The sequence below is a fragment of the Drosophila nasuta genome, chromosome 2R (genome assembly GCF_023558535.2).
Source record: "Drosophila nasuta strain 15112-1781.00 chromosome 2R, ASM2355853v1, whole genome shotgun sequence".
NCBI lineage: Eukaryota > Metazoa > Arthropoda > Insecta > Diptera > Drosophilidae > Drosophila > Drosophila nasuta.
Genome location: NC_083456.1, coordinates 20,886,654 through 20,909,484, shown reverse-complemented (window position 1 = coordinate 20,909,484; position 22,831 = coordinate 20,886,654). Strand labels below are relative to the sequence as shown.

The 22,831-nt window shown below is 41.7% G+C and overlaps 3 protein-coding genes and 2 non-coding genes across 8 annotated transcripts; 4 read left to right on the top strand and 1 right to left on the bottom strand.

Moving 5' to 3' along the window:
* Window positions 1–675: 675 nt before the first annotated feature.
* Window positions 676–9,022, top strand: LOC132784158 (extended synaptotagmin-2). 3 transcript variants are annotated; one of them, XM_060789577.1, is made up of 11 exons: window positions 676–804; window positions 1,570–1,661; window positions 3,637–4,123; window positions 4,179–4,730; window positions 4,789–4,959; window positions 6,428–6,513; window positions 6,746–6,794; window positions 6,856–7,032; window positions 7,092–7,517; window positions 7,580–8,074; window positions 8,357–9,022. In XM_060789577.1, exons 2-11 carry the CDS (start codon window positions 1,657–1,659, stop codon window positions 8,444–8,446), a joined length of 2,538 nt encoding a protein of 845 aa, XP_060645560.1. In that variant the 5' UTR covers window positions 676–804; window positions 1,570–1,656; the 3' UTR covers window positions 8,447–9,022. The 3 variants fall into 3 exon arrangements, with proteins under 3 accessions (XP_060645560.1, XP_060645558.1, XP_060645559.1); XM_060789575.1 differs by lacking the exon at window positions 6,428–6,513 and adding an exon at window positions 5,671–5,768; XM_060789576.1 differs by lacking the exon at window positions 6,428–6,513 and adding an exon at window positions 5,260–5,345.
* On the top strand, window positions 8,212–8,318 carry LOC132787894 (U6 spliceosomal RNA). The gene has a single exon (XR_009632593.1). It is a non-coding gene; the product is annotated as a U6 spliceosomal RNA (small nuclear RNA).
* Window positions 8,914–9,020, top strand: LOC132787893 (U6 spliceosomal RNA). Its single transcript, XR_009632592.1, has one exon. It is a non-coding gene; the product is annotated as a U6 spliceosomal RNA (small nuclear RNA).
* A 131-nt stretch (window positions 9,023–9,153) lies between the features above and the next one.
* LOC132784157 (poly [ADP-ribose] polymerase tankyrase) lies at window positions 9,154–18,183 on the bottom strand. The gene is given in 7 exon segments (XM_060789573.1): window positions 9,154–10,762; window positions 10,823–10,979; window positions 11,040–11,332; window positions 11,387–11,544; window positions 11,615–13,525; window positions 13,588–14,370; window positions 17,466–18,183. Coding segments are annotated over 7 exon segments (4,671 nt in total). The 5' UTR covers window positions 17,656–18,183; the 3' UTR covers window positions 9,154–9,583.
* A 194-nt stretch (window positions 18,184–18,377) lies between these two features.
* Window positions 18,378–22,607, top strand: LOC132785524 (probable serine/threonine-protein kinase cdc7). Of its 2 annotated transcripts, none has more exons than XM_060791661.1 (5): window positions 18,378–19,315; window positions 19,386–19,792; window positions 19,857–20,670; window positions 20,737–21,041; window positions 21,099–22,607. In XM_060791661.1, the coding sequence occupies exons 1-5, from the start codon at window positions 19,244–19,246 to the stop codon at window positions 21,445–21,447; spliced, it is 1,947 nt and encodes a 648-aa protein (XP_060647644.1). In that variant the 5' UTR covers window positions 18,378–19,243; the 3' UTR covers window positions 21,448–22,607. The 2 variants fall into 2 exon arrangements, with proteins under 2 accessions (XP_060647644.1, XP_060647645.1); XM_060791662.1 differs by having other exon boundaries at window positions 18,383–19,315; window positions 21,102–22,606.
* Window positions 22,608–22,831: the final 224 nt, after the last annotated feature.

The following is a 22,831-nucleotide window of genomic DNA, read 5'->3' as shown; positions in this document are numbered from 1 at the left end:
ATTTGAGTGTGCTTAGCTGTTGAAATTTTATAACTTTCTTTCTTTTAGTTTAGTAAGAAAGCTCCAGGGAAATAATTACGTTTAATGTTTTAGTTTTATGCTGTTTGTTGAGTAATTAGCAAACATCATAAAGAGAGTAATTAAAGCTAGTCTTGGAAACCGGATTTGTTTTATTACAAAATACTTTATGATTTCTTTAACCTAATTCACATATTTACAGTGAATTCAATAAATCAAAATGTGGTAAATAAACAGATTACAAAGCAATTTCATTTGTATTGGAATTATTATGAGGAAGCTTCTTTGTGGTACAGAGCAGAATAGGCCAAACTTATTTTATTACAAAATACTTGAGAAATTCTTCAACATAATTCACAATATGGCAACTACATAAATAATTCAATTCTTAGTTGCTTAGTTGTAATTCAATTTTAATTGGAATTATATATCATTATGTGTTGTAAGCTGATTTGCTGAACAGTGTCGCCCAGCCTTGTTGAATCGGACCCCGCATGGCGCCAAAGAATCTACTGCTAATACCCGTAGAAACCGCATTGCCTGGCTGCTGTGCGGGAGCTTTTGCTCAAAACGCGCTAACGCTGCGAAGCTTTTACTCAAACATCTTCTATTGGCTGTCGCCTTCAGAATTTCCGTTCAGTTTTCAAAACGTCGTCGACGGCGCCAAGTCGTCAAGCGCGTCGCGCAATCAGCAACAAATAAAAAAAATATTAAAAAAAAAAATCTAAGAAAAAAAACGACAAAAACGAAAAACCAAAGAGAGTTTATAAAGTGTTGTTTTCTTGGGTGCGTAATACGATTTCTGAAATTGTTGTTGTTGCTCAAACTTTGGTTTCTGTTTGATGCGTAATCAGAGAATCCGGTTTCTAAGGCACCAAAATAAAACATTCAACAAATGAGCCGCAAAAACCAAAGACAAATGCGATTTGTTTACTTGTTGTTGTTTGGAGAACGAACGAGAAATAGAACTTGATAAAAATACACAAACAGTATTCCATATTGGCAACTTTTTATATCTACTTTGTATACTATATATTTAAGAATTTCAGATACTTGAAAACATTTGTTTGTGAATATGTGTGTGGCAATGTTTGTGAATTTCAAATGAATAACATTTTGTGTGTGAGCGGTTAAAAATACATTTATAGATATGCAGAATGTACTAGATACACATAATTTATTAACAATTGCAATTGAAAAAGGTCAGAAATTGTATTTCGGTGAAATTGAAAAGGCGGAAACATGCAGCGACAGCTCAATAAAATATTTTTATAGCTGATAAGTTTTCACAGCTGATTTGATTCGATAATTTTTCATTTCAATGTCTATAGAAATATAATCGAATTGGAAAAGTGTTCAAATAACTCATAAATTTAATCGTCATAAATCAATTATACATTTAATGGAATTCAATTATACTTGAGTCATGAACAATTTATACTAATTTAAAGACTTTACCCCTATTGTGTGCTTTATCAATATTTTATTTATTGTGCTCGCACATATTTTTTGAATTTCTGTTTGTTTATTTATTGCAATTTTCATTTTTAGCACTCGCACACAGACAACACAAACGGCAGAAGCTTCAAATAAACAACAAACAAAAAACACTGAGACGTGCACAACACTAACAAAACGATGAGGTGATGCAACAATTAACGTATTCTATTTTGTTTTGTATATTCATTACATTATTTACACTATCAAAGAAACACTAAGCACATGGCCAGCAAGCAGGTCACCCGTATAACATGTTGAAATCGCACATTTAACAGCAGCAACAACATCAGCAGCAGCAACTACATCAATCAGTCGACTACGTCATTCTATAAAAACGTCGAGTGAATAAGTGAGACCGATTGAGAGCCAGCAATAGAGTGAGAATAGAGAGTGAGAGAGAAATAAATATCAAAATTCATATGTGAATAGTTGTTAAGTGAGTTCAAGTTCTTGGCTTGACTGGCATTGGGATGCCAATTGAAGGCAGCAGACTGCTAAAATTATGTCAGACATCACCTCCCATCTGTTTCGACTCTCTTTTCAGTCTCTCTCTCTCTCTCCCTCTCTCTTTGTTTATTTTGAGCTGCCTGGCTTCATAAGGCACTCAACAGGTGCCCAGAGACCTAGACAAATTCCCACAATCCCAAGCAGCGCATTTTCCATGACAAATGTCCCGAGCTCTTGAGTAAATTCGAAATATAAAACGTACGGAAATTAGCATAGCTTAGTAACGGCAACATTGACGACGCCTAGCTACCATTTAGCCACCCACTTACCACCCGCTTACATTTCCATCAACTGAACTCATTACTTTATCGTTAAAACAAAAGCTCACTTCAACTTTATGGCATAACAATGAACAAGTTAAGACAATGGCAAAAAAGTTATTCTATACACGCTAAAGTCAAGGGATGAGCTCCAAAATAACTCGGTTGTTGAAGACGTTAGAGAGTGGGAGATGGGGGCGTGGCAGCAGCAACTTGAAACGAAAATGAATTAAAACATAAACAAAATATTTTGTTAAGAAAAGTCAACAGTCAGCGATGCTGACGCTGACGATGATGATGATGGCAATGATGACGGTGCCAACGAGGGGGCGACAGGGCAGCGAGCAATTTGTAAATTTACCCAAGAGCTTTAAATTATAGATGAGCCCAAAAGAAGGCAGAGTGTTGTGGCCAATTGTGGCAAAGCGAAGTATTTGTACGCTCTCCTTTCAAAGGAAGAGAATTCGGTTGCTAATTATTTGTATAAATAATTATGTTATACAAATATTTAATTTCTAGCAATTGAAAAATCGTTAAAGATAATAATACCACAAATATTTTCATCATTTTATTAGCATGTTAAATATTTATTTTTCTCTACTAATTGCAAAAACCCCAAGCATGAGCATGTACTTTATTTTAAACAAAGAGCAACATCTCTATCAAGTTTCCACTAGCTGTCGGATTAATTTGTTTGTTTTTGTTTGTGTATAAAAATACTTGTAGAATGTTGGGGTCGTGTCGACATTGCTTTCGCCTTTGCATGTAAACTTTATGGCATTCGTCTCCTTCGCTACTACCCTTAGACATTCTATCATGATGCCATTCTGCGGGTTAGGGTATCAAAAACTACAAACACAACAGAGTAAATATACACCATAAAGCTGAATTATGGATGCTAACTTGCTTTGAACTCAACAGGTGTTTGTTGTTGTTGCCACTTGTACGACCCCCGTCGAAACGAAAGTATGTCAATTTCGCTAGCCCACGCGACGTATGCGTAATACGTAAAGCATATAAAAGAAATTGCTCGTAACGTGAAAAGTGAATATACGGTATAAAAACGAATTACGACGGCAAAGTTTATAACTAACACATACCATATAAAGACCATAAACATTTAGAATCATCTTTTTGCCAAACGTAGAAAAGTGACATCATCATCATCATCGAGAATCGAGCGAGCAGAATGCCGGGACGCATCAAGATGAGGCGGCATTCAACGCTAATGAATCAGCTGCCCTATGTGTAATACTTTTTATCACCCGGCTAAGCAAACGGCGCTAAAAACTATAAAAATAAATAGTATATGTATTATTCTTTGTGCTCATTTTATGCCTGTTGTTTGCAGTGATACAACTTCCGAAGGGTCAACTGTGCTGTTGGCTGAGTTTATTGTGCCACCGGATCCAGACCAGGAGACACCCATTGTGCCGCTGGCAAAACTAGCCGACATGAGTGAAGTGTCGCCATCGCCAGCGACGGCAAATGGAACCACCACAGCCACAACAACGACTGCAACAACAACAACGGTAGCAAAAGCACGCACCAGCGATGACAACAGCATATTCTCGGTGTTGTATTCGGTGAGCAAAAAGATCGCAATTGTGGGCTCCATTTATATGGTCGGCTATATGGGTTGGTCCGTGGCCTGGCTGATTGCACCCGTCATTCTGTCTGTGGCCCGCGATCAGCTGGCCAAGACGTCGGAGAAGAAACGTGACATTGCCAAGGCCTCGGCCTTGGCCTCGGAGAAAGATGTAATATTGGCACGCATCGATGAGCTGCCCGCCTGGGTTTATTTCCCGGATGTGGAGCGTGCCGAGTGGCTGAATAAGGTAAGAATCTCAGCTATCTATGCACACTGCACAATGCTTGACAAATTTCGTACAGATATTGAAGCAAGTCTGGCCGAATGCAAATCATTTTGCCCGCACCCTGGTCAAGGAGACAATCGAACCGAATGTGGCGCTCGCTTTGTCGCAATACAAGATGAATGGCTTTCGCTTTGATCGCATCATCTTGGGCACGATTCCGCCACGTATTGGAGGCGTCAAGATCTACGATAAGAACGTGGACCGCAACGAGATTATCATGGATCTGGACTTGTTCTATGCCAGCGATTGTGACATCAATTTCTATTTGGGTGGCATGAAGGGTGGCATCAAGGACTTCCAAATACACGGCTGGGTGCGTGTGGTGATGAAGCCATTGATTCGCTCCATGCCGCTGGTTGGTGGACTGCAGATCTTTTTCCTCAACAATCCCAATATTGACTTTAATCTGGTGGGTGTGATTGATTTTATGGACATGCCTGGTTTGTCCGATCTATTGCGTCGCATCATTGTGGAGCAGATTGGCAATGTGATGGTGTTGCCCAACAAATTGCCCATTTCACTCAGCGACGAGGTGCCCGCTGTGGCACTCAAGATGCCCGAGCCAGAGGTGAGTTATAGGTATTGAACCTAAGCAGATGGTATTTTAATGTTCTTGTTTTTCTCAGGGTCTGCTGCGCATTCATGTGGTCGAGGCCAAGAACCTGATGAAGAAAGACATCAGTGTGCTGGGTAAGGGCAAATCTGATCCATATGCCATTATCAATGTGGGCGCCCAGGAGTTTAGAACACAAATTATTGATAATAATGTGAATCCCAAGTGGGATTATTGGTGCGAGGTGCGTATACGCAATGCAGTGCAATGCAATGCAAAAGAAAATTAAAAAAAAAAAGAAAACACAGCGTATGCTTTTTTGTAGTCTATTGTTGCCGTTTGCCAATCGATTGCTGCATGCCACACAAACACATACACACACACACACATATATATTTATATCACTTACTTTGTTGATGCCGTAGCCTTTTGTTGTTCTGTTTATATCTTTCTATTATCATTTCATTTTTTGATTTCCATGCATATTTCTTGACATTATGTACTCGTATTTTGTTTGTGCGTCTCGCGCCTCTGAAAACTATAGACGGCAGTTTTTATTGAAATGGGCCAATGGGTCGACATAATATTGAAGGACTCGGATGATAACAAAACAGATGAAGACCTCGGCAGGTAAGCTATATCCCAACTATATCAATCAATCAAACAGGCTTGGGGTTATTCTTGAACACGATGAACTTGCAAATCCCTATCCAAACATAAAATTCTCCCTCTTCTCCCAAATAGTATGTGAGTAATACTCGTAGTTAATTGTTTGTTTACTAGAAATGATGGCTTTCAACTGCTTGCTTGCATGTTAAGATCTAACTCCAATAAAGATTTATATGTTATATGGTATCTTCTCTTTCTCTCTCTCTCTTTCTCTCACTCTCTTCTCTATATATCTGTATTTTGTATCTTTCTCTCACGTATTTACGACACACACTTGTTTTTCTAGGCGAGTATTTTTACCACCATCAACCACTTGGTTGGTATTTCATTGTGGGACTATGATCAAAGTATGCCAGGCGTACAGGCCGATGATATATTGGGCAGGTTGTATTGCGGCATGATACTGTGTTCTAATTGCTAACTTCTAGTTGTTACTGCTTTATGAGTTCTTGTTGCGTTTTTATCTGTTCCCAAGTTGCGTCTCCTTAACTAATTACTGACTTAAAACTCTACTGAAACAAACTGCGAAATCAAGTAAAGATTTGATCCTATCAATCGTAACATTAAACGAAATAGAAAAGTATATTTATGATGATGAATTCTAGAATAATTCTCAATAAAGTACCCCTATCTATAAAGTAAAGTCGTGACTCAAGTGAGTTAGTCACTGCCGTAGACTCTCTTTGTAACCTCACATTTGATATCGAACGCTTTCACAACAACATAAAAAGACTGACCGCTAAATGCTAACCATGTATTGAACTAACTACTGCCTATTACTAATTCTTGTTGCATGCCCTGAAACACACACATTCTATACTCGCAAACACTCGCCACCAGTTGCAGCACCCTGTATTGAACACTGCATGCTAAGTATATAGAATAGAATTTCTAGAATCGTATTTAGTAGATATAATAACAGATTAACTGTAAATACAATAACCAACTGTAGAGCCTTTTGTCAAGCTCGTTGCGCAAAACTAACAGTATTAATACAATATCTTCCATATTGCCATAAATTAATGTTGCCTGAATCGGAGAAGGCGGTGGTTGAGGTCTCACAACGTGCCATACTGGTGCTTAGACTCTTTGATTGGGATCGCACAAGTGATGATGAGTCGCTCGGCAGGTTAGGCAATGCAATCGATAACACATTAACATGAGTCTTCAATAAACCAAACACAATTACTACTAAAAACAAACAAGCCCGAACTTCTGAACAGTTCACACTCTACTCAAAACTCCCTAAAACAAACTCCACTTTCGACCCAAACCCCGCTTAAAACACTTAACAAATATACTTTTTTATAAATAAGATAAATATTTATCCAAACACTAAATGCCATATCTATCAACTTTAGAGCCTCCATCGATATATCCAGCGTCATCAAAAAGGGCGTGCTCGATACTGTGAGTATTATAATAAAAAATAATAGTTATTATTATTATTAATCCCTTAATCTTTGCACAGTGGCTTCCATTGGAAGAGGCCAAGCATGGCGATCTCCATGTGCGTTTGCAATGGTATAAGCTGACAGCCGATCCCAATGATCTGCAACAGATTCTTCTGGAAACTCAATTGCTGCGCGTGACAACCATGAGCTCTGCTGTGCTCAGCGTTTTCATCGACTCCGCCAGACACTTGAAGGTGAGTTCTCTATAGTTATTACTATATTTTTTTATTCACTACACTAAATTTGTTTACAGCAAGCACGTGCCAACTCCAAACCTGATCCCTACCTTGTTTGCAGCGTGAACAAGCAGAAGAAGCAAACTGCAATGATCTTGCGTGATGATTCGCCTGTTTGGGAGCAAGGATTCACTTTCCTCGTAACAAACCCTGACAACGAATGTTTGAATGTTAAGATCTATGATCAGAAGACTGGCAATGATATCGGTCAATACACTTATACTCTGAGCACGCTTCTGAAACAATTTAACATGGAAGTCATTCAGCAACCCTTCCAGTTGCAAAAGTCTGGGCCTGAATCGAAGCTGTACATGTCACTATCTCTGCGCATTATGAAGGCCGGTGAGATTGAGGAGTCAGATACTCTGGAACAAGCTGCCGCCTTGGCACGCAGCGCTTCCGTTAAGACACCCGAGGCCACAGTGACACCTCCAGCTGTTAAGGTAAAAGTAAAATATTATTAACTGAGAGTAATACGTTTAAGACTTTTTATTCTGTTTTTTAGGATACTCAAGTCATCAGTAAGCGTCTCTCTGCAGAGTCGCCCATTATCGAGGAAGAGCCCACTAAAGTAACGCCAGTTATTTCAACCTCCGCTTCGATGGAGAAACCCATCAGTGAAGTGGTCAGTCAAGTGCTAACCCATCGCGTACCCGAAACGACTTCATCAGCTGGCGAGCACGGTCTGGGTCGCATTCAGCTCTCTCTCACGTACTCAGCACAAAGGCAAAAACTCGACGTGACCATACACAAAATAAGTCATATACCTCTGCGCGATCCCAGCAGCATACCTGATCCGTATGTTAAGCTGTATTTGCTACCTGGCCGCAGCAAGGAGTCGAAGCGCAAGACCAGCGTCATCAAGGACAACTGCAATCCCACTTATGATGCGTCCTTCGAGTACCTCATTTCAATTGCCGAGCTGCGACACACCGAGCTCGAGGTCACCGTCTGCACACAAAAGGGTTTTCTATCCAGTGGCAGTCCCATCATTGGCATGGTAAGTAGCATTCAGTAATCCACCCCTAGCTAAGAAAGCGCCTACCTGATGTTTGCCAGACATACACGCGCTTGTAATTCCCAAGTTGTAGTTTGCCATGAGTGCAGTATAAATAGGGACTGCAATTTGCTAACTTCGTTCTTGCTTCGGCAGAACATATACTAAAATTGGAACGATACAGAGAAGATTAGCATGGCCCCTGCGCAAGGATGACACGCAAAATCGTGAAGCGTTCCACATTTTTTTTGTTGCTCCAACTAACATTTTTATTTTTTATTGCAGCTCAAGATACCTTTGGATGACAGTGATATCACCACGCCGGCTGGTCTGAAGTCCTGGTTCGATCTACAACCAGAGCTGAAGCACGAATAATGTCGCGAGCGTGGACAGCGGGAAATCTGAATCTCGAACAGCACAATCATACTGAACACTAAACACTTTTTTACAAGCTGCACTCAATTTTTTGTATTTGTTATGTGTATAAATTGTATTTATAATTCCTATTGAGAAACCCTGATTGGTCATAACCAAAAACTCTATTAGTCGTGCCTCTAAATCTTAACTCTCGATTGTAGTCCAAAAATAAAAACAAACTTGTGTTTTCAACTTTAAATTCAAATATCTCATTTTATTACCTTATTGTAAAAAACCCCAAAAAGTCCTTAGCCAGTTAAAGAACCATTTCACGCTTAGTCGATGCTCAAACCGATTTGTATTGTCTCATACACAACTTAGAACATAGATGGCGCTACCACGGAATTGTTCTGTTTTGCTTGTAATTCCCAAGTGCTTATTTTCGGGGATGATGATTTATATAGGGCGCTTGTTGAGCTACATTCGTTCTTGCTTCGGCAGAACATATACTAAAATTGGAACGATACAGAGAAGATTAGCATGGCCCCTGCGCAAGGATGACACGCAAAATCGTGAAGCGTTCCACATTTTTTTGCTTATTGCCGATGCGACATTTGTATTTATAAATTAAAAAAAACCTATCAGTAACTTTTTTTTGCTGATAGCAAAATTGCATTGTACTGCTTAAGTCAATAAATTCAAAGACCAGTGTTGTTTTATTTGTATATTTATGTATATTTAAATTTAATTGGAGTTTGAATTGTTGTCATTTAAATTAATTAGCTAACTTTAAAGTTTAAACACTTAAGTAAACGCGCGTGTATTATTTCATTTTCATATTTATACTTTCCTCGTCTGTATAATCGTTTTGTGTATAATCGCTATTAATATTATTATTATTATATAATTACTCGTATTTCGAATTAAAATCACTCAAAAAATGTGCTGCTCTTTTGATTTGACGATCAATTTATATCGCTTACATGCTAATAGAATAAACGACGACGACAATGACGACGACACACAGTACACGACATTTATAGCTAATAATTGTAATAAAAGTCTAATAAGGAGCAGAAGTTTTAGGAGTAGACCAACAAATACAACGGCGACAAAGAGATCAAAATGCTGTTCATATTTGCAAAGCGGCCACCGTCACAACTCGTATGTAATATTATTCATATGATCGCGTGTTTTTCGAGCCTTAAACGGTGCCGCAAAATGCTCATAATCATAGGCGGTATCCCCGTTGTACGAGGAGCAACGACGCAAGCGATGATGTTGCACAAAGGAGCTGCTATATGGTGCCTGATTCCCATGTCCAGCACCAAAGCATCGCATTGCCGCACACAGCAACGTGCACCAGCGCCACGATGAGAACGTGTAGAAGCGACGAGCGTTGCTGCTGTTGTTGTTGCCTTTGTTGTTGGACAGCAAATGCTGGCGACTGTGATGTAAATAGGGATTGTAATTAGATCTAAAGCTGCTGTCGCTGCTGTGTCCGCTGTCGTCACTACTGCTGCCACTTCGGCGCAGTCCTAGGCGAAAGAGATTGCCATTGTTGTGCGCCGCATTGGCAAAGTCCTCAAAATCCAAATGCGATTCATACTCAAAGTCACGATCAATCGAAACGGCGGGCGTTATGATCATAAATTGACTGTATTTGCGGCTCTGATGATGATTTAGACGTTGGTTACCGCCACCTCCACCTCCACCGCCGCCGCCACCGCGTTGATTGGCAATTGAATTGAGCAGCGTTTGATTTGTGTCCACCGATGAGTAGCTATTGCTATTCGATATTGGTGACATATCATTGTTGTTGTTGCTGTTATTATTGCTGCTGTTGCTATTATTGTTATTACTAATGCTATTATAGCTATGGTTGTTGTTGTTGTGCGTAAAGACGCCCGCTGGTGTTGGCTGTGTCGTGGTCACCATCGGCGTCGATTGCTGCGGCTTATAATGTTGATATTGCAACTGCAAAGGCAGCTGTTGAGGCTGATGTTGCCGCTGCTGTGGTTGTTGTTGGTGTTGGTGTTGTTGTTGCTGGTTCGTTTTGGCGTGCCGATGCCGCCTCTTGGCAATTGGAGCTGTGGCTGTGACTGTGGCTGGAACTGAAACTGGAACTGGATTCGGAGATAGAGCTGGTACCAGAGCTGGAGCTGGAGCTATAGCCGGCGCTGGAGCTGAGGTCTGTTGTTGTGGTTGCGGTGCTGGCGATGTCGTTGTAGGCGTCGAGCCAACAGAGGGCATCCATCATCTTGTTTCCTCCGCACCGCTATTACTGTCATCGGGCTTGACAATTTGGTAGGTTATCAAGTACTCTGGATAAGACTGCAAACATAAAACCAATGATTAATAAACGTGCAATGAAATAGCAGCAGAAATAGTTACCTGTTCACCCCGATAGACAACGTATTCAGCAAAGTGCAGACCGCCTGCCGAAGGGCGTCCAATGACTGAATGATGTCCGGGCGGCGCATGAGCCATCTTCATGGCGCTATACTGCAAAAACGATTTACCCAGTGCAACTCGGCATAAAAGCAATTGCCTGCAAGCGAATAAGAGTAATTAGTTATAGTTGTTTTTTAATAACATAGGCAATAATTACCTGGGGCAAGCATAGCATGACTTATCCTTGTGTGATGGACAACCGATGCCGCCGCCAATTCCATACACATACTGATTACTCTTGGAGCTGTGCTCAGCGAAGTAAATGCCCGCACCAAACATGCCGCCAATATAGGCGTGACGTTCGTCAAATCCACGCTGCACAATCGCATTGATGAAGGGACTGCCATGGAAAAGCATGCGTTCATTTGACTGCAAGAAGTTCTCCTCGGCAATCTCCTGGCGGCGATGAGCATAACGCTCCCACAATTTGCGATTCTGTACCTTTTGTACCTGCAAATGGACGGCAATTAGTAAATGTAAATCTTAAAATCGAAGTTCACTTACCCGCACTACGTTGTAGCGTGTAAAATAGCCACCCGCTTGGCCATTGTCACGATGCTCGCGTATTGTTGCCTGCATTTCCTCCTCGACAGCCACAAACTCTTTGTCATCCGGCAGCAGATCGACGAGCAACGTGCACAAATTCACATTGTTGCCAATGCCTGAATATATTAAATAACAATAAAAGTTTAATAATAGCCCGACATTTAATAGCACATTAATTCAGCTCACCTGTCGTTGCGCGCAGCTGGGCAATGCCCTTGAGTATCTTGTGTCGAAAACCGTAGGCGGACACGCCCACCTGCTTGAGATCATCGTGACCCATCTCGGCCAGAATGTCGAGTGTGATCTGCTCCCGTTCGAACAGCTCAATCAAATGATGCAACTGCTGGCTGCTCAAGAAACCAGAGACATTTGTAATGGACTCAGGATCAGAGAGCAACTCCTCACTGCCCGAGTTCTCAGCGCCATGCGCCTCTGCGCCTTGCGCAGGACTGATGCGAGTGGCGCAACTATTCAGTGGCAGCGGCACTGGTACACTAAGCGTCATGGAAGCACCCGACGGCAGCAGCACCGTCTCCGTGGTGGGTGAGAGCATCGAGGCTGATGCTGCGGCAGCTGCTGCGGATGTCGATGAACATGTTGCTGTTGCAGCGGCAGCACTGCAGGCGGCATCTGGTGCAGGCGAAGTGCTGCTCAAGGATTGCGTGGAAGCACGAAGCGCCTGTTGGCTCAGCGACGTGGCCATCGCATCCTGCAGCAGGCATTTCACATCATCCGCTGTGGCCAGCTCAATGGGTGTTTGACCCTCCTGATTCTTCATATAAGCATCAGCACCGTGAGCCAAGAGCAGCGAACAGAGCTGTGTGCGTCCCTTCTGCGCAGCTTCATGCAATGGCGTAAAGCCCCATTTATCGGTGGCATTCACCACGGTCTTGTGCTTGATCAGCAGCGCTGCAATATCCAAGTGTCCATAGGAGCTGGCATTGTGCAACGGAATCAGGCCACCCTTATCCTGAGCATTGACATCGGCGCCATTCTCCAGCAAATATTCGGCACACTCAAAGTTATTGTAGCCGGCGGCCAAATGCAGCGGCGTCGAATTGCGTCCATTCAAATCGCGGCAATTGATCGTCTCTGGCGTCACCAGACGCTGCACACGCGCCAAGTTGCCCTTCTTGGCGGCATCCAGCAGTGCCGATGGACCACGCAGCAGCTCGGCAACATCGTGATCCGAATCCTTGACAAGATCCGCTGGTGTGGCACCATCACGATTCTTCTTCATGGGATCAGCGCCATGTTTTAGCAGCAGCTTGCATATGTCATACTTTCCCTTGGCAGCTGCCTCATGCAGCGGTGTAAACTTCCACAAATCGGATACGTTGACATTGGCGCCATGCTTGACGAGCAGCTCGGTTACCTCGTAATGTCCATACGAGCAGGCATTGTGCAACGGCACTAAACCGCCCTTATCTGCGGCATAGACCTCAGCTCCGTGTTCAAGCAGAAACTGAACGACAGGCACACGATTAAAGCCAGCAGCAAAGTGCAACGGCGTCGAATGGCGTCCATCCAGATCACGACAATTGACTGTATGTGGATTGTTAAGCACTATGCGTCGCACTGCATCCAAATCTCCGGCCTTGGCTGCCTCCAGTAGATGTGTCTCGCTGTCTGGTGGATTCTTCAGCAGCTTTAGCACATTATCGGAGGCCAGTTGTGCGGCTGTTAAGCCTTCCAGCGAGATAATATTGCTGTCCACAGCATAGGAGAGCAACAACCTCACCGCCTGCTCATCGCGTGCACAACGATGCAGTGCCGTCTGGCCAAGACTGTCCAAGGCATTGACCTTGGCACCCTGCTTAAGCAGTGCCTCCATTGCATCATAGTTCAGCAGCTCGGCTGCCAAGTGGAGGGGCGTAAGGAACGCCTTGTTCTTCTCGTTGAGCAGCGCTCCCTTGCGTGTCAGCAGCTCGACCAGCTGCTTGCGTTTGGCATCCTGACAGACGACGGCTAAATGCAGCGGAGTGTCACCCGTATACGGATGCACAAAGTTAACTATTTCGGCACAGATGAGCTTCTTCGCACGCGACAAATCGCACTTTCGACAAGCGTCCAGCAGGCAGTGTCCCTTGTACTCAACTGAAATGGGAAACAAACAAATTAGAAGGCAGTTCGCTCGATGATATACACGGGATACTTACAGGCAATGCGTTCGCGCAGCTCTCGCGTTGGTGCCGCATCGATGGCCGACTTGTTGTGGCAGTTGAGGAGCGTGGGATCAGCACCGCGACTCAGCAGCAGACTGCACACTTCCACTCGACTCTTCGAGGCAGCCTCGTGCAGCGGCGTAAAGGCCCACAGATCATTGGCATTGACATTGGCACCCGCCTGTATCAGCAGCTTAGTAACATCAAAGTGTCCATACGAACAGGCATTGTGCAACGGCACCAAGCCGCCCTTATCCTTGGCATGCACATCGGCGCCATTCGCCAGCAATATTTCCACGATGCCTATGCGATTGTAGCCCGCAGCCAAGTGCAGCGGAGTCGAGCGACGTCCGTCGCTAGCATGACAATTGACATTAAGAGGTGTGAGCAGCGCCAGCAGACGATCCTCGGCACCCGAGCGAGCAGCCTCGAGCAACTCATCCTTGCGATACTCCCCGGTTAGCACGGGACGTGTGGCATCGTCTGCCAGCTCCAGTGGTGTCTTCTGCTCCGAGTTGCGTATGGTGTGATTGGCGCCATGCTGCAGCAGCGCGAGGCAAACATCCACTTTACCCTTGCTGGCCGCCTCATGGAGCGGCGTGTAGTTCCAGTTGTCGGTGGTATTCGGACTGGCTCCGGCCTTGAGCAGCAGACGCACAACCTCGGCATGACCAAACGAGCAGCAGTTGTGCAGCGGATGCAGTCCACCTTCATCGCAGGCCTGTATCGAGGCGCCGCTGTTCAACAGAAACTCGACCACCTCGCGACGTCCATAACCTGTGAGGTTGCCAAAGGGGGAGAGAGAAGAAAGAAAGAAACATGTACTCAGTGTTAGACTCAATGCTAATAATAATGTGACAACAGCAATGACAGCAAGCCCTAAAAGTGGCTCACATGGTTGTTTCGTTGGTTATCTGCATTTTGCCATTGTTCGACAAGTGAGGGGAATGCTTTGGAGGAGACCTTGAGGGAGGAAGCTAACATAAATTTCCGGCAGTCCAGCACCTTGCAGCATTTTATTGGTTCTAATAGCAGTAAAGTGACCTTGTTGGCATCATAAATCTTTGCCTTGCTTATTGTTTAAACAACAAAAGCAAGCAAAACATGCTTCAGATAAAAAGCAGTGAAGGAAAGCAGCTGTCAACACACACCCCCTGATTTAACCATTATCACTTCCTATTTGATCTAGTTAACATTTTTGGCGAATCTCTGAATACGTGTTGAGGACAAACAAAAATAAATAAACCGAAAAGATTGCAGAAATAAATTAACAAAAGAGTAAAGTTAACTGAAAGATTAATTGTTTCGTTTCAAACTAAAACGAATTATCAAAAGACTTCAATCGCGACTCGTTTCGGTTCGTCAACTTTGTTCTACGTTTTTTATTTAAAAATGCTTTACTTTACAAAACATTAGTTTTGCATTTAATATATGAACTTGGTTTTATTTTTAATCTTAAGTCACATATCAACAAATGTTTTTATTTTAAGAATGTGTTAATTTATAAACTACAATCCAGTTTCAATTAAAACATATTTATTTGTACAAAAATTTTGTTTATGACAATTTTACATCGGAATTTACTTCAAATTGATGTGGGAGAATGTTCTTTCTAAGTGATACATTTTAGCCTGTGATCTTATTCATAGTATGTTGATAGTCATCTCCCCATCTAGCTCCATCATTCAAAATCAAGTCAAACCCCGTTATACATAAAAAATTACTCTGATCTCGAATCACATTTCAAATGTTTCCCACTATGCTTGTATTTACAATACATTGCCATTTAAATTAAAGTTCATCAAGTTCATAAAGTGCATTATTTCTGAGTTGCTCTACGAATTTAACCTAAATATAATATGGTTAAATTGTTGATTATGTTATAACGTGCAAAATAATTAATGAAATTTCGCCTTAGCTCTTGATCTCTTGATCCTCAACACGGAAACGAATAATACTGGCAAAGAAACGATTGCAATAATTACTGGCCACAAAGAAACAGCTCAAAAATTAAAAATAGTCTTCATTAATTATCTTTAAATATAGAGCAAAGACTTGAATAGCAATGAGAACCGTATCGAAATTAGTATTATGCACTCTTCCCCGAAATCTTTTTACGAAATCAATGCAAACTCTTTTTTCTGTTGCTGTTTTTGTTTTTATTTTGCTGCCGTTCACTTTTGGTTAAACAATTACGAAAGTTGTGTGTGAAAATTAATAGAATGGAAAATGTTATTAACTACTCAGTTGTTAAGCAATTGAATATGTATTGCTTTAAATAGTTTTGCGCTGTTGAGGATTGTTTTATTCTCGGTAACAATAAACTTAATATAACAACACGCTTAAATACCCGTACTTTATTAATAATAATAATGTTGAAGGTTAATTAGCTCAACAGTTGTTATACTTCAGACATATGTTTGTCTGGCTATGTATTTGATTAGAGTTAACATGTATAAGAGCGAGGGACTTGAAACTATATCAGCACATACTCGAACGTGTTGGAAATATTTATCAAGTTTCTTATCGTCCAGATAAATGAGAAAGCTGTGCAAATAGCTAAGAGAGATAACCGAGCGAGTCGGATAAACAATTTAATGAATAGTAAGTGTGAGTATGTGAATTCTTTTTTCGTAGGGAAACGTGTTGCAATTTGCAACAGGTGAGAGGTGAAGGGTGAGAGGTAGGAGGGGTGAGTGAGCTGGCCTGTTAGCCAGTTAGCTATAGCTAGCACAACAAGGTGAAAACTCTGTCAATACACAACAATAGTAGTCGCAATAAAGCAGACCTCTTGGAGATCTCACTTTTTTTTCAGAACGTGACAAAAGACATGACAAAATGGATGGCAAACCAGTTTAGAAAGACAGCAGCAGTAACAACAACAACGACAAAAAAACGGTGCATGAATCATAGACGACGACAAAACAAAAACCAAAAAATTTTAAAAAAAGCCACAAATTGATATGCAAAGGGCGTGAAACTTCCTCCAAAGTCAAAAGCAGTCAAAAGGTTTTTTTAATTAGATAAGGAGTTGGGGGAGTGCGCTGCGAACGGTTTTGGCAGCGTTGTCAGCTGGGCGTGACAGCGACGACAAGCTTGGAGAGCTTCAAGCACAAAAAAGTGAAATTTGTAATTGAACTTTATTTGGGGCCCCAAGTCGACAGCATTTTGTTGCTGTTGCTGTTTCTGTCGCTGCCGTTGCAAACAAGGCCGAAACAGCGCAAAAGATGCAAAATATTTTGATTGTCAAAGACGTCAGCAAAGCGAACGCAGCATGATGTTGCTGCTGCAACCCCTTTGGCTTTGATGCTGACCAGGGTGAAATTTTGAAAATAGCAAAACATGTTGCAAAAGTGCAACACATAGCAAAACAGTCGAGCAACGAGGAGTGTGGAGGGTTCCGGAAACAAACCGAGCAGAAAAGTAGGTCAACTCTCGACGCCGTCACTCGAACCGAACAGCGAGTGTCCGACCGAATGGCGAGCGAGTGAGGAGAGAAGAGGGGGAGGGAGGGGTTTTTCTCCCCAACCTCCATCCCACATTCCAACCCCAACCCCAACCCTAGGCCAGGCCCAGACCCAGACCCAGGCAACACAATGACGCTTGTCACACACACATACACACACAACACACACCCAGTGTGTAAAGTAGATCAAGGCCAGAACAGAACCAACTGCCAGCTAACGAATGCACACACTGACTGTGTATCTGTTTTTTGAAGGGGGAGGGGAATGATGCGAGGGGGGTTGCAAGCGAGTCCTTCAACCTTGCTACACTTTTGTATAGACAGACAGAACCGTTGAGAAACGGTGTACGATAATGATGATGATGGATATGAAAATACTTAAAACTAAATTTGGTGTGTGACTTACCCGCTGCAAAGTGCAATGGCGTCGATTTGCGCCCTGCTGTGTCGCGAGCATTAACCGTTTGTGGCGTTATCAGCTTCTTCACTTTGGCTATTTCACCTGTTTTACAGGCCTCGAACAGCTCACGCAACGGATCGTTGGCCATGACCGTATCGAGATTAACATTTAGTATAGCGCGACTGCGACTGGCCATTGTGCTAGTTGTTGTTGCCCCTCTTCGCTCCACTTTTTGAATTTTTGTTTTGTTTACACGCACGCACACACACACTCTCAGACACAAACTACTCTGCTGAGGAGCAGCTGACGCCGCGCCCTAAAAATCAGCCACGAGTAATATGTGTTATATGTATTATATATATATCTTGCACCCAAAAACAGATGCTTATCTTAGTTGCGACTAACTTGAGTTCATCATGTTTATGCAGCTGTGAAACATTCGCTGGCCATTTTTGCTGCTCCACACACACTCACTCACGGACACACATACATAGGCACGATGTGGAAACACTTAAGGGGCCCCTTTTTGGAGCAACAATTGCTGGAGTTGCCTCGCAGCCAATTCGGATTTACAACACTTAGCTTTCTGCTTTTTTGGGTTTTGGTTAATCACACAACGAGAATGCACTAAAATCAATACGAATGTATGAAAAGTTTTTTTTCTCGAGAGCTACTTGCTGCTGCTGCTGCGCTGCGACACTTGCAGTTGTTTTCGTTCAGCTTTGCGAATAGGATTGTTGATATCATATCGATATATAAGCCAAGTCGATTACTTGACCACGATAGGTCTCAGTGTGCTTGACAATTATCATATGTACACACTGGCAGCAGCTGTAGAGTATATCGATTACTGGTTCTATATTTATTTCATTTTGTATTATATCTCAGCCTTAGATAAATATTATAATAAAAGAAACTTATATGTAAAATCTACAGTTTTAATTCCACGATTATATATTTTTTAATCTTGTATTTAAAACTATTCACAATCACGCGCCAGCTGTAGTACAATATTGAATATCCATCCCTGGTTAAGCAACTATTGCTGCAGCCCTGTCTTTAGGTATCGAGTACAAGTGCATGCCAACAACAATGCGCGCATTGTGCATTTGTTTTTCGCTTATAAAAAATCCATAAATAATACAATTTTCGTGCGCGAAACAAAGCGAAAAATACTCGAAAAGCACGCGTACATGTGATCAACTATGTGCGCGTCGAAACGGTAGCATTATTGTTAAACGAAAAGCAAATAAAAAGTGAATCAGAACACGAACGCACACATACCAAAACCACGACACACACACATACACCTGTACAACCCGTCGCACCCCGACCGCGCTCTGAAACCAGTAATAAGTGCAAGTGAAGCAGCAACAACAAAACGGCAAGCAGGCAGCAGCAATTGGGAAAAAGCTGCAACAAAGCTGCAGAAAGAAAGGGAACAAAGCGCAACAACGAGAACGACAACGACAAGCAAAAGTGGAAGTGCAGCTCCACCCCCAATTTGGTGTTGCAGCGGCGGCAGCAGCAGAAATAACGACAAAACAGCAGTCTCGCTATGGCGCAGCTCTAACAACGACAACATAACAATAACAACAGCAGCAACAACAACGGCAACCGCACGCTTCGGTGCCCTCGCGAGTCGCGACAGCAATTCAGTCATCGACATCGCTGCGCGCTGCGTTTGAAATCATTAGACACCAATTTAGTATCAATTTGCTGGTAACGGAGAAGAAAAATCAAAAATCGACAGCGACTTCGACATAATTAATTCATTCGTCAAAATGGAGTTAAAAGTTTGGGTCGAGGGCATTCAGCGTATTGTGTGCGGCGTAACTGTGAATACAACCTGTCAGGTAAGTGATTATTGATTTTTATACTTAGTACTTAATGCCCTTATATCTATTATTCCACGTTTTATTACAGGATGTGGTGTTTGCCTTGGCCCATGCAACTGGCAAAGTGGGACGATTCACGTTAATCGAACGTTGGCGCAATAATGAGCGACACTTGGCTCCCAATGAAAATCCCATGAAGCTGCTGCTCAAATGGGGCGAGTATGCAAATGATGTGCAATTTATATTGCAACGTTCCGAGAACAAGCAGCAGTCATCGCAGCCACAGCAACAACAACAGCAGCAGCAGCCACAACAGCAGCAGCAGATCAACAACAACAATAACAATTATGCTGTTATGACCACAAAAAAACCGCTGGGCCCAAGCAACAATAACAACAACAATAATGAGAGTAAATTACCTATGCCCTCGTTGCAAAAGCAAAAGTCCAGCGTGGAATTGAGCTATCGCACAAAGGAATTGAAGAAAAGTTTTGGGTGTGTAGAAAAAATTGAACTAATTATTGAAATTGTTGTAATAATGTGTAACTGATTTTTTCAGCGGATATGATGCCAAACAATTCGATAATATTGGCATAGTTAAAGGCATTCCACAGCAACATCAGCAGCTGCTGCTGCAGCAACAACAACAACAGCAGCAGCTGTTGCCGCCAAGTCAAGCGGCTCCGTTGGTACCCAAGCATGAGAAATCGCTATCGAATCCATTGGATATGACAAGCAGCAGCAGCAATGTGCCCGCTTTAAATGACTACAACGATTTCTACAACAACAACAATAGCAGCAGCAACAACAGCAGCAGCAGCAATGGCAATAATAATAGCAATCAGCACATCTATAGTCAGCTGAGCAAATCCAGCAGTGAACTGCGTCGAGCCAGTCCAAATGAATTGTGCTACAACAACAATAATAGTAACAACAATAATATTAACAACAACAGCAGCGAGCATTTATGTGACATTTATGCCAATAGCAATATTAGCAACAATAACAATAACTCGCCAGAGTTGTATAAACAAACACCAACGATTTCATCAAATGGAGCTTTAGTACCGCCACCATATCGCGATCCGCCGCCTCCACGTGGCAGTCCCATGTGCCAGAGCCAACGCTTGCCACCCAGCAGCAATTCAGAGACCATATCTAATGCATCTTCGTCAACAAATCCGTTTCTCAGCGACTACGAACAACATAACATTAACAATAACAACAACAACAATAGTGGCAACAACAGCGTTAATAATCAGTGCATGGATGAAGGCGAAAGCATGTTCCAGGCAACGCAATATAATGATCTGTTGCAGCTAATCAAGTTTCAGCGCGAGAAAATCACAGCACAGCAATTGGAGCTGCAAAAGGTAGAGATTACACTCAGCTATGCTGTGTAATGAGCATCTAATAGTAATACATTGTTATTTTTGCAGTTTGATACGGAAATCGTTTACCTAGAGAGCAGGGAGCGAGATCATGCGCATGAATTGGAAGCCATATCACGTGAAATATCCAAGGCGGATCAAATCTTTCGACAGGGCAGCGAGCAGTTGCAAACATTGCAATATGTGGAAGAGGAAAACGAATTGGTTAAACAGCAGGAGAAGACACTTAAATCTGAGATTGCGCTGCTACGATCAAAGCTGGCAAACTGCGAGACGGAATTACTGCAATGCAAAAACAAAATGCGTTTGCTAATGGATGACATAGAGCTGGAACAGCAACAGCAGACTAACAGGTGAGTTTTAATGCCCCAATTACATTGACACCTGTAATAATTGTATAATATTGCAAGCAGGCAAACTGTGGAGCGTGATTTTCTAATGGAAATGGAACGCATACAAAGCGATATAGATCAAGCGCTCCACAATACGGATTCATCTAACAAAACGGCCGATAACCTGAAGAAGGAGCTGCTGATGATTGAACATGCCATTGCAGAGAAGAAACGTCAAGTTGAGCAGTTGGTCAACGAGATGAAAGAGGTGAACTTACAGAGTCTGACCGTGACTACCACCGAGGAAATAAAGCATTTGCTAGAAGGACCCAATAAGCAAGGTAGCAGTCGCCGTATCATTGGCTCGCCGCGTCAACTGGAAACGGCGGTGCCAACCAGCAAGAATCCGCATGGCGTTTGGGTTTAAACTAAACATTTACAAAGCAACGAAGTATTTTTCTACAAGTAACTCTAACTCTAACAACAAAACTTGGGGAACAAAGACGAGGAAATGATTTACATATCTCTTGTATGCATAGAGCAACAGAATAGAAATCGCGGATTGATAGCCTCTATATGTACTTACATATATCTTAATTTTTAAAAACACAAAGACACAAATTTACAATGATACACGAATGCATATTTTATTCTTCCAAAATACCTAATGGATCTCTAAAGCAATGTTAATTGTTACAAATTTATGTACACCTACGCACATTCCACACATTTATTTACAAACTAGAGCACAAATTATATTAGACTTTTATATTATTGACTTGACTAGATGAATTTCGATATCACACAGTTATCAAATCTAAACCACAAAATCATTCCACAAATTACTAATAATTTTGATGTACTTACATTGTGTGCTATATCTATTGATTTTAACATAAATATGCATATTATTATTATAACAAATTTTTTATGTTGCTAGTCTATAAAAAATGTTTTCAATCATCATTCACAATGCGCCATTAGTTGTTAAATGAAATGAAACGAAACGTAAATTGTTGCAATAATTGAATATTAGAAAACTATAAACGCCTTTTAATACATTTAAGTTGTGCTGTTAGTGATCATATTTTTCACATTTCATAATAACTAATAATATAAATTTTGGATAATAAGAACTATTGTACTAGATTATCTTATAACTATTGTACTTAGCACTTAGCGCAGCTTTAGCAAAACAAACGTAGCAATGCTTTGTTGAAAATGTTTCAAATGTTTTGAATGTGTTTAGAAAACACAAAACAATAGAATGCAATTGAAAAAAACAATGTTAAACAGTTAGTTCTTATGCATATTTGTAGCTTTTAATGCAAAATGCAGCAAAACGAAAGAAATTCTCTTCATTTTAGTAATATTTTAAAATAAAATAATTAAGCAAAGAAAGCACGGCACTAATTTTGTTGTCTCGGGCTAAACAGCAACAGCAATATACATACATATGTTTATTATATACATGTAATACACATATATAACTATTTAATTAACTAAAAGAAACATTTTTAGAACAAATTCTAATTGCATTATTATCTATTAGCTAATAAACAACACATTTTTTATGTTTTTTTTCTCCGAATATTAAAAGAGTGTCTTTTCTTAACTCAACCAACCACATTTGTGCTAACTATTGTCGTACAGAGCCGAACTGTGTGTTGCCAAAGTTCTTACCACACAATACGTACGAATGAATGCGCCGCGACGGTCAGCCAAGGCCGAACAATACACGAAGCACGGACTTCGGTGCAGCGGTTAAACAAAATCAGCAACAATTGCTGCTGACAGCTTCAGTTGGCCGC

Coding starts and splice junctions, on each gene's coding strand:
- LOC132784158 (XM_060789575.1), top strand. Junction 6,795..6,855: donor AAAAGGGCGTGCTCGATACT/GTGAGTATTATA, acceptor ATCTTTGCACAG/TGGCTTCCATTGGAAGAGGC. Junction 8,075..8,356: donor GCAGTCCCATCATTGGCATG/GTAAGTAGCATT, acceptor TTTTTATTGCAG/CTCAAGATACCTTTGGATGA.
- LOC132785524 (XM_060791661.1), top strand. CDS start 19,244: ATGGAGTTAAAAGTTTGGGTCGAGGGCATTCAGCGTATTGTGTGCGGC. Junction 19,793..19,856: donor GAATTGAAGAAAAGTTTTGG/GTGTGTAGAAAA, acceptor TGATTTTTTCAG/CGGATATGATGCCAAACAAT. Junction 20,671..20,736: donor AGCAATTGGAGCTGCAAAAG/GTAGAGATTACA, acceptor TTATTTTTGCAG/TTTGATACGGAAATCGTTTA.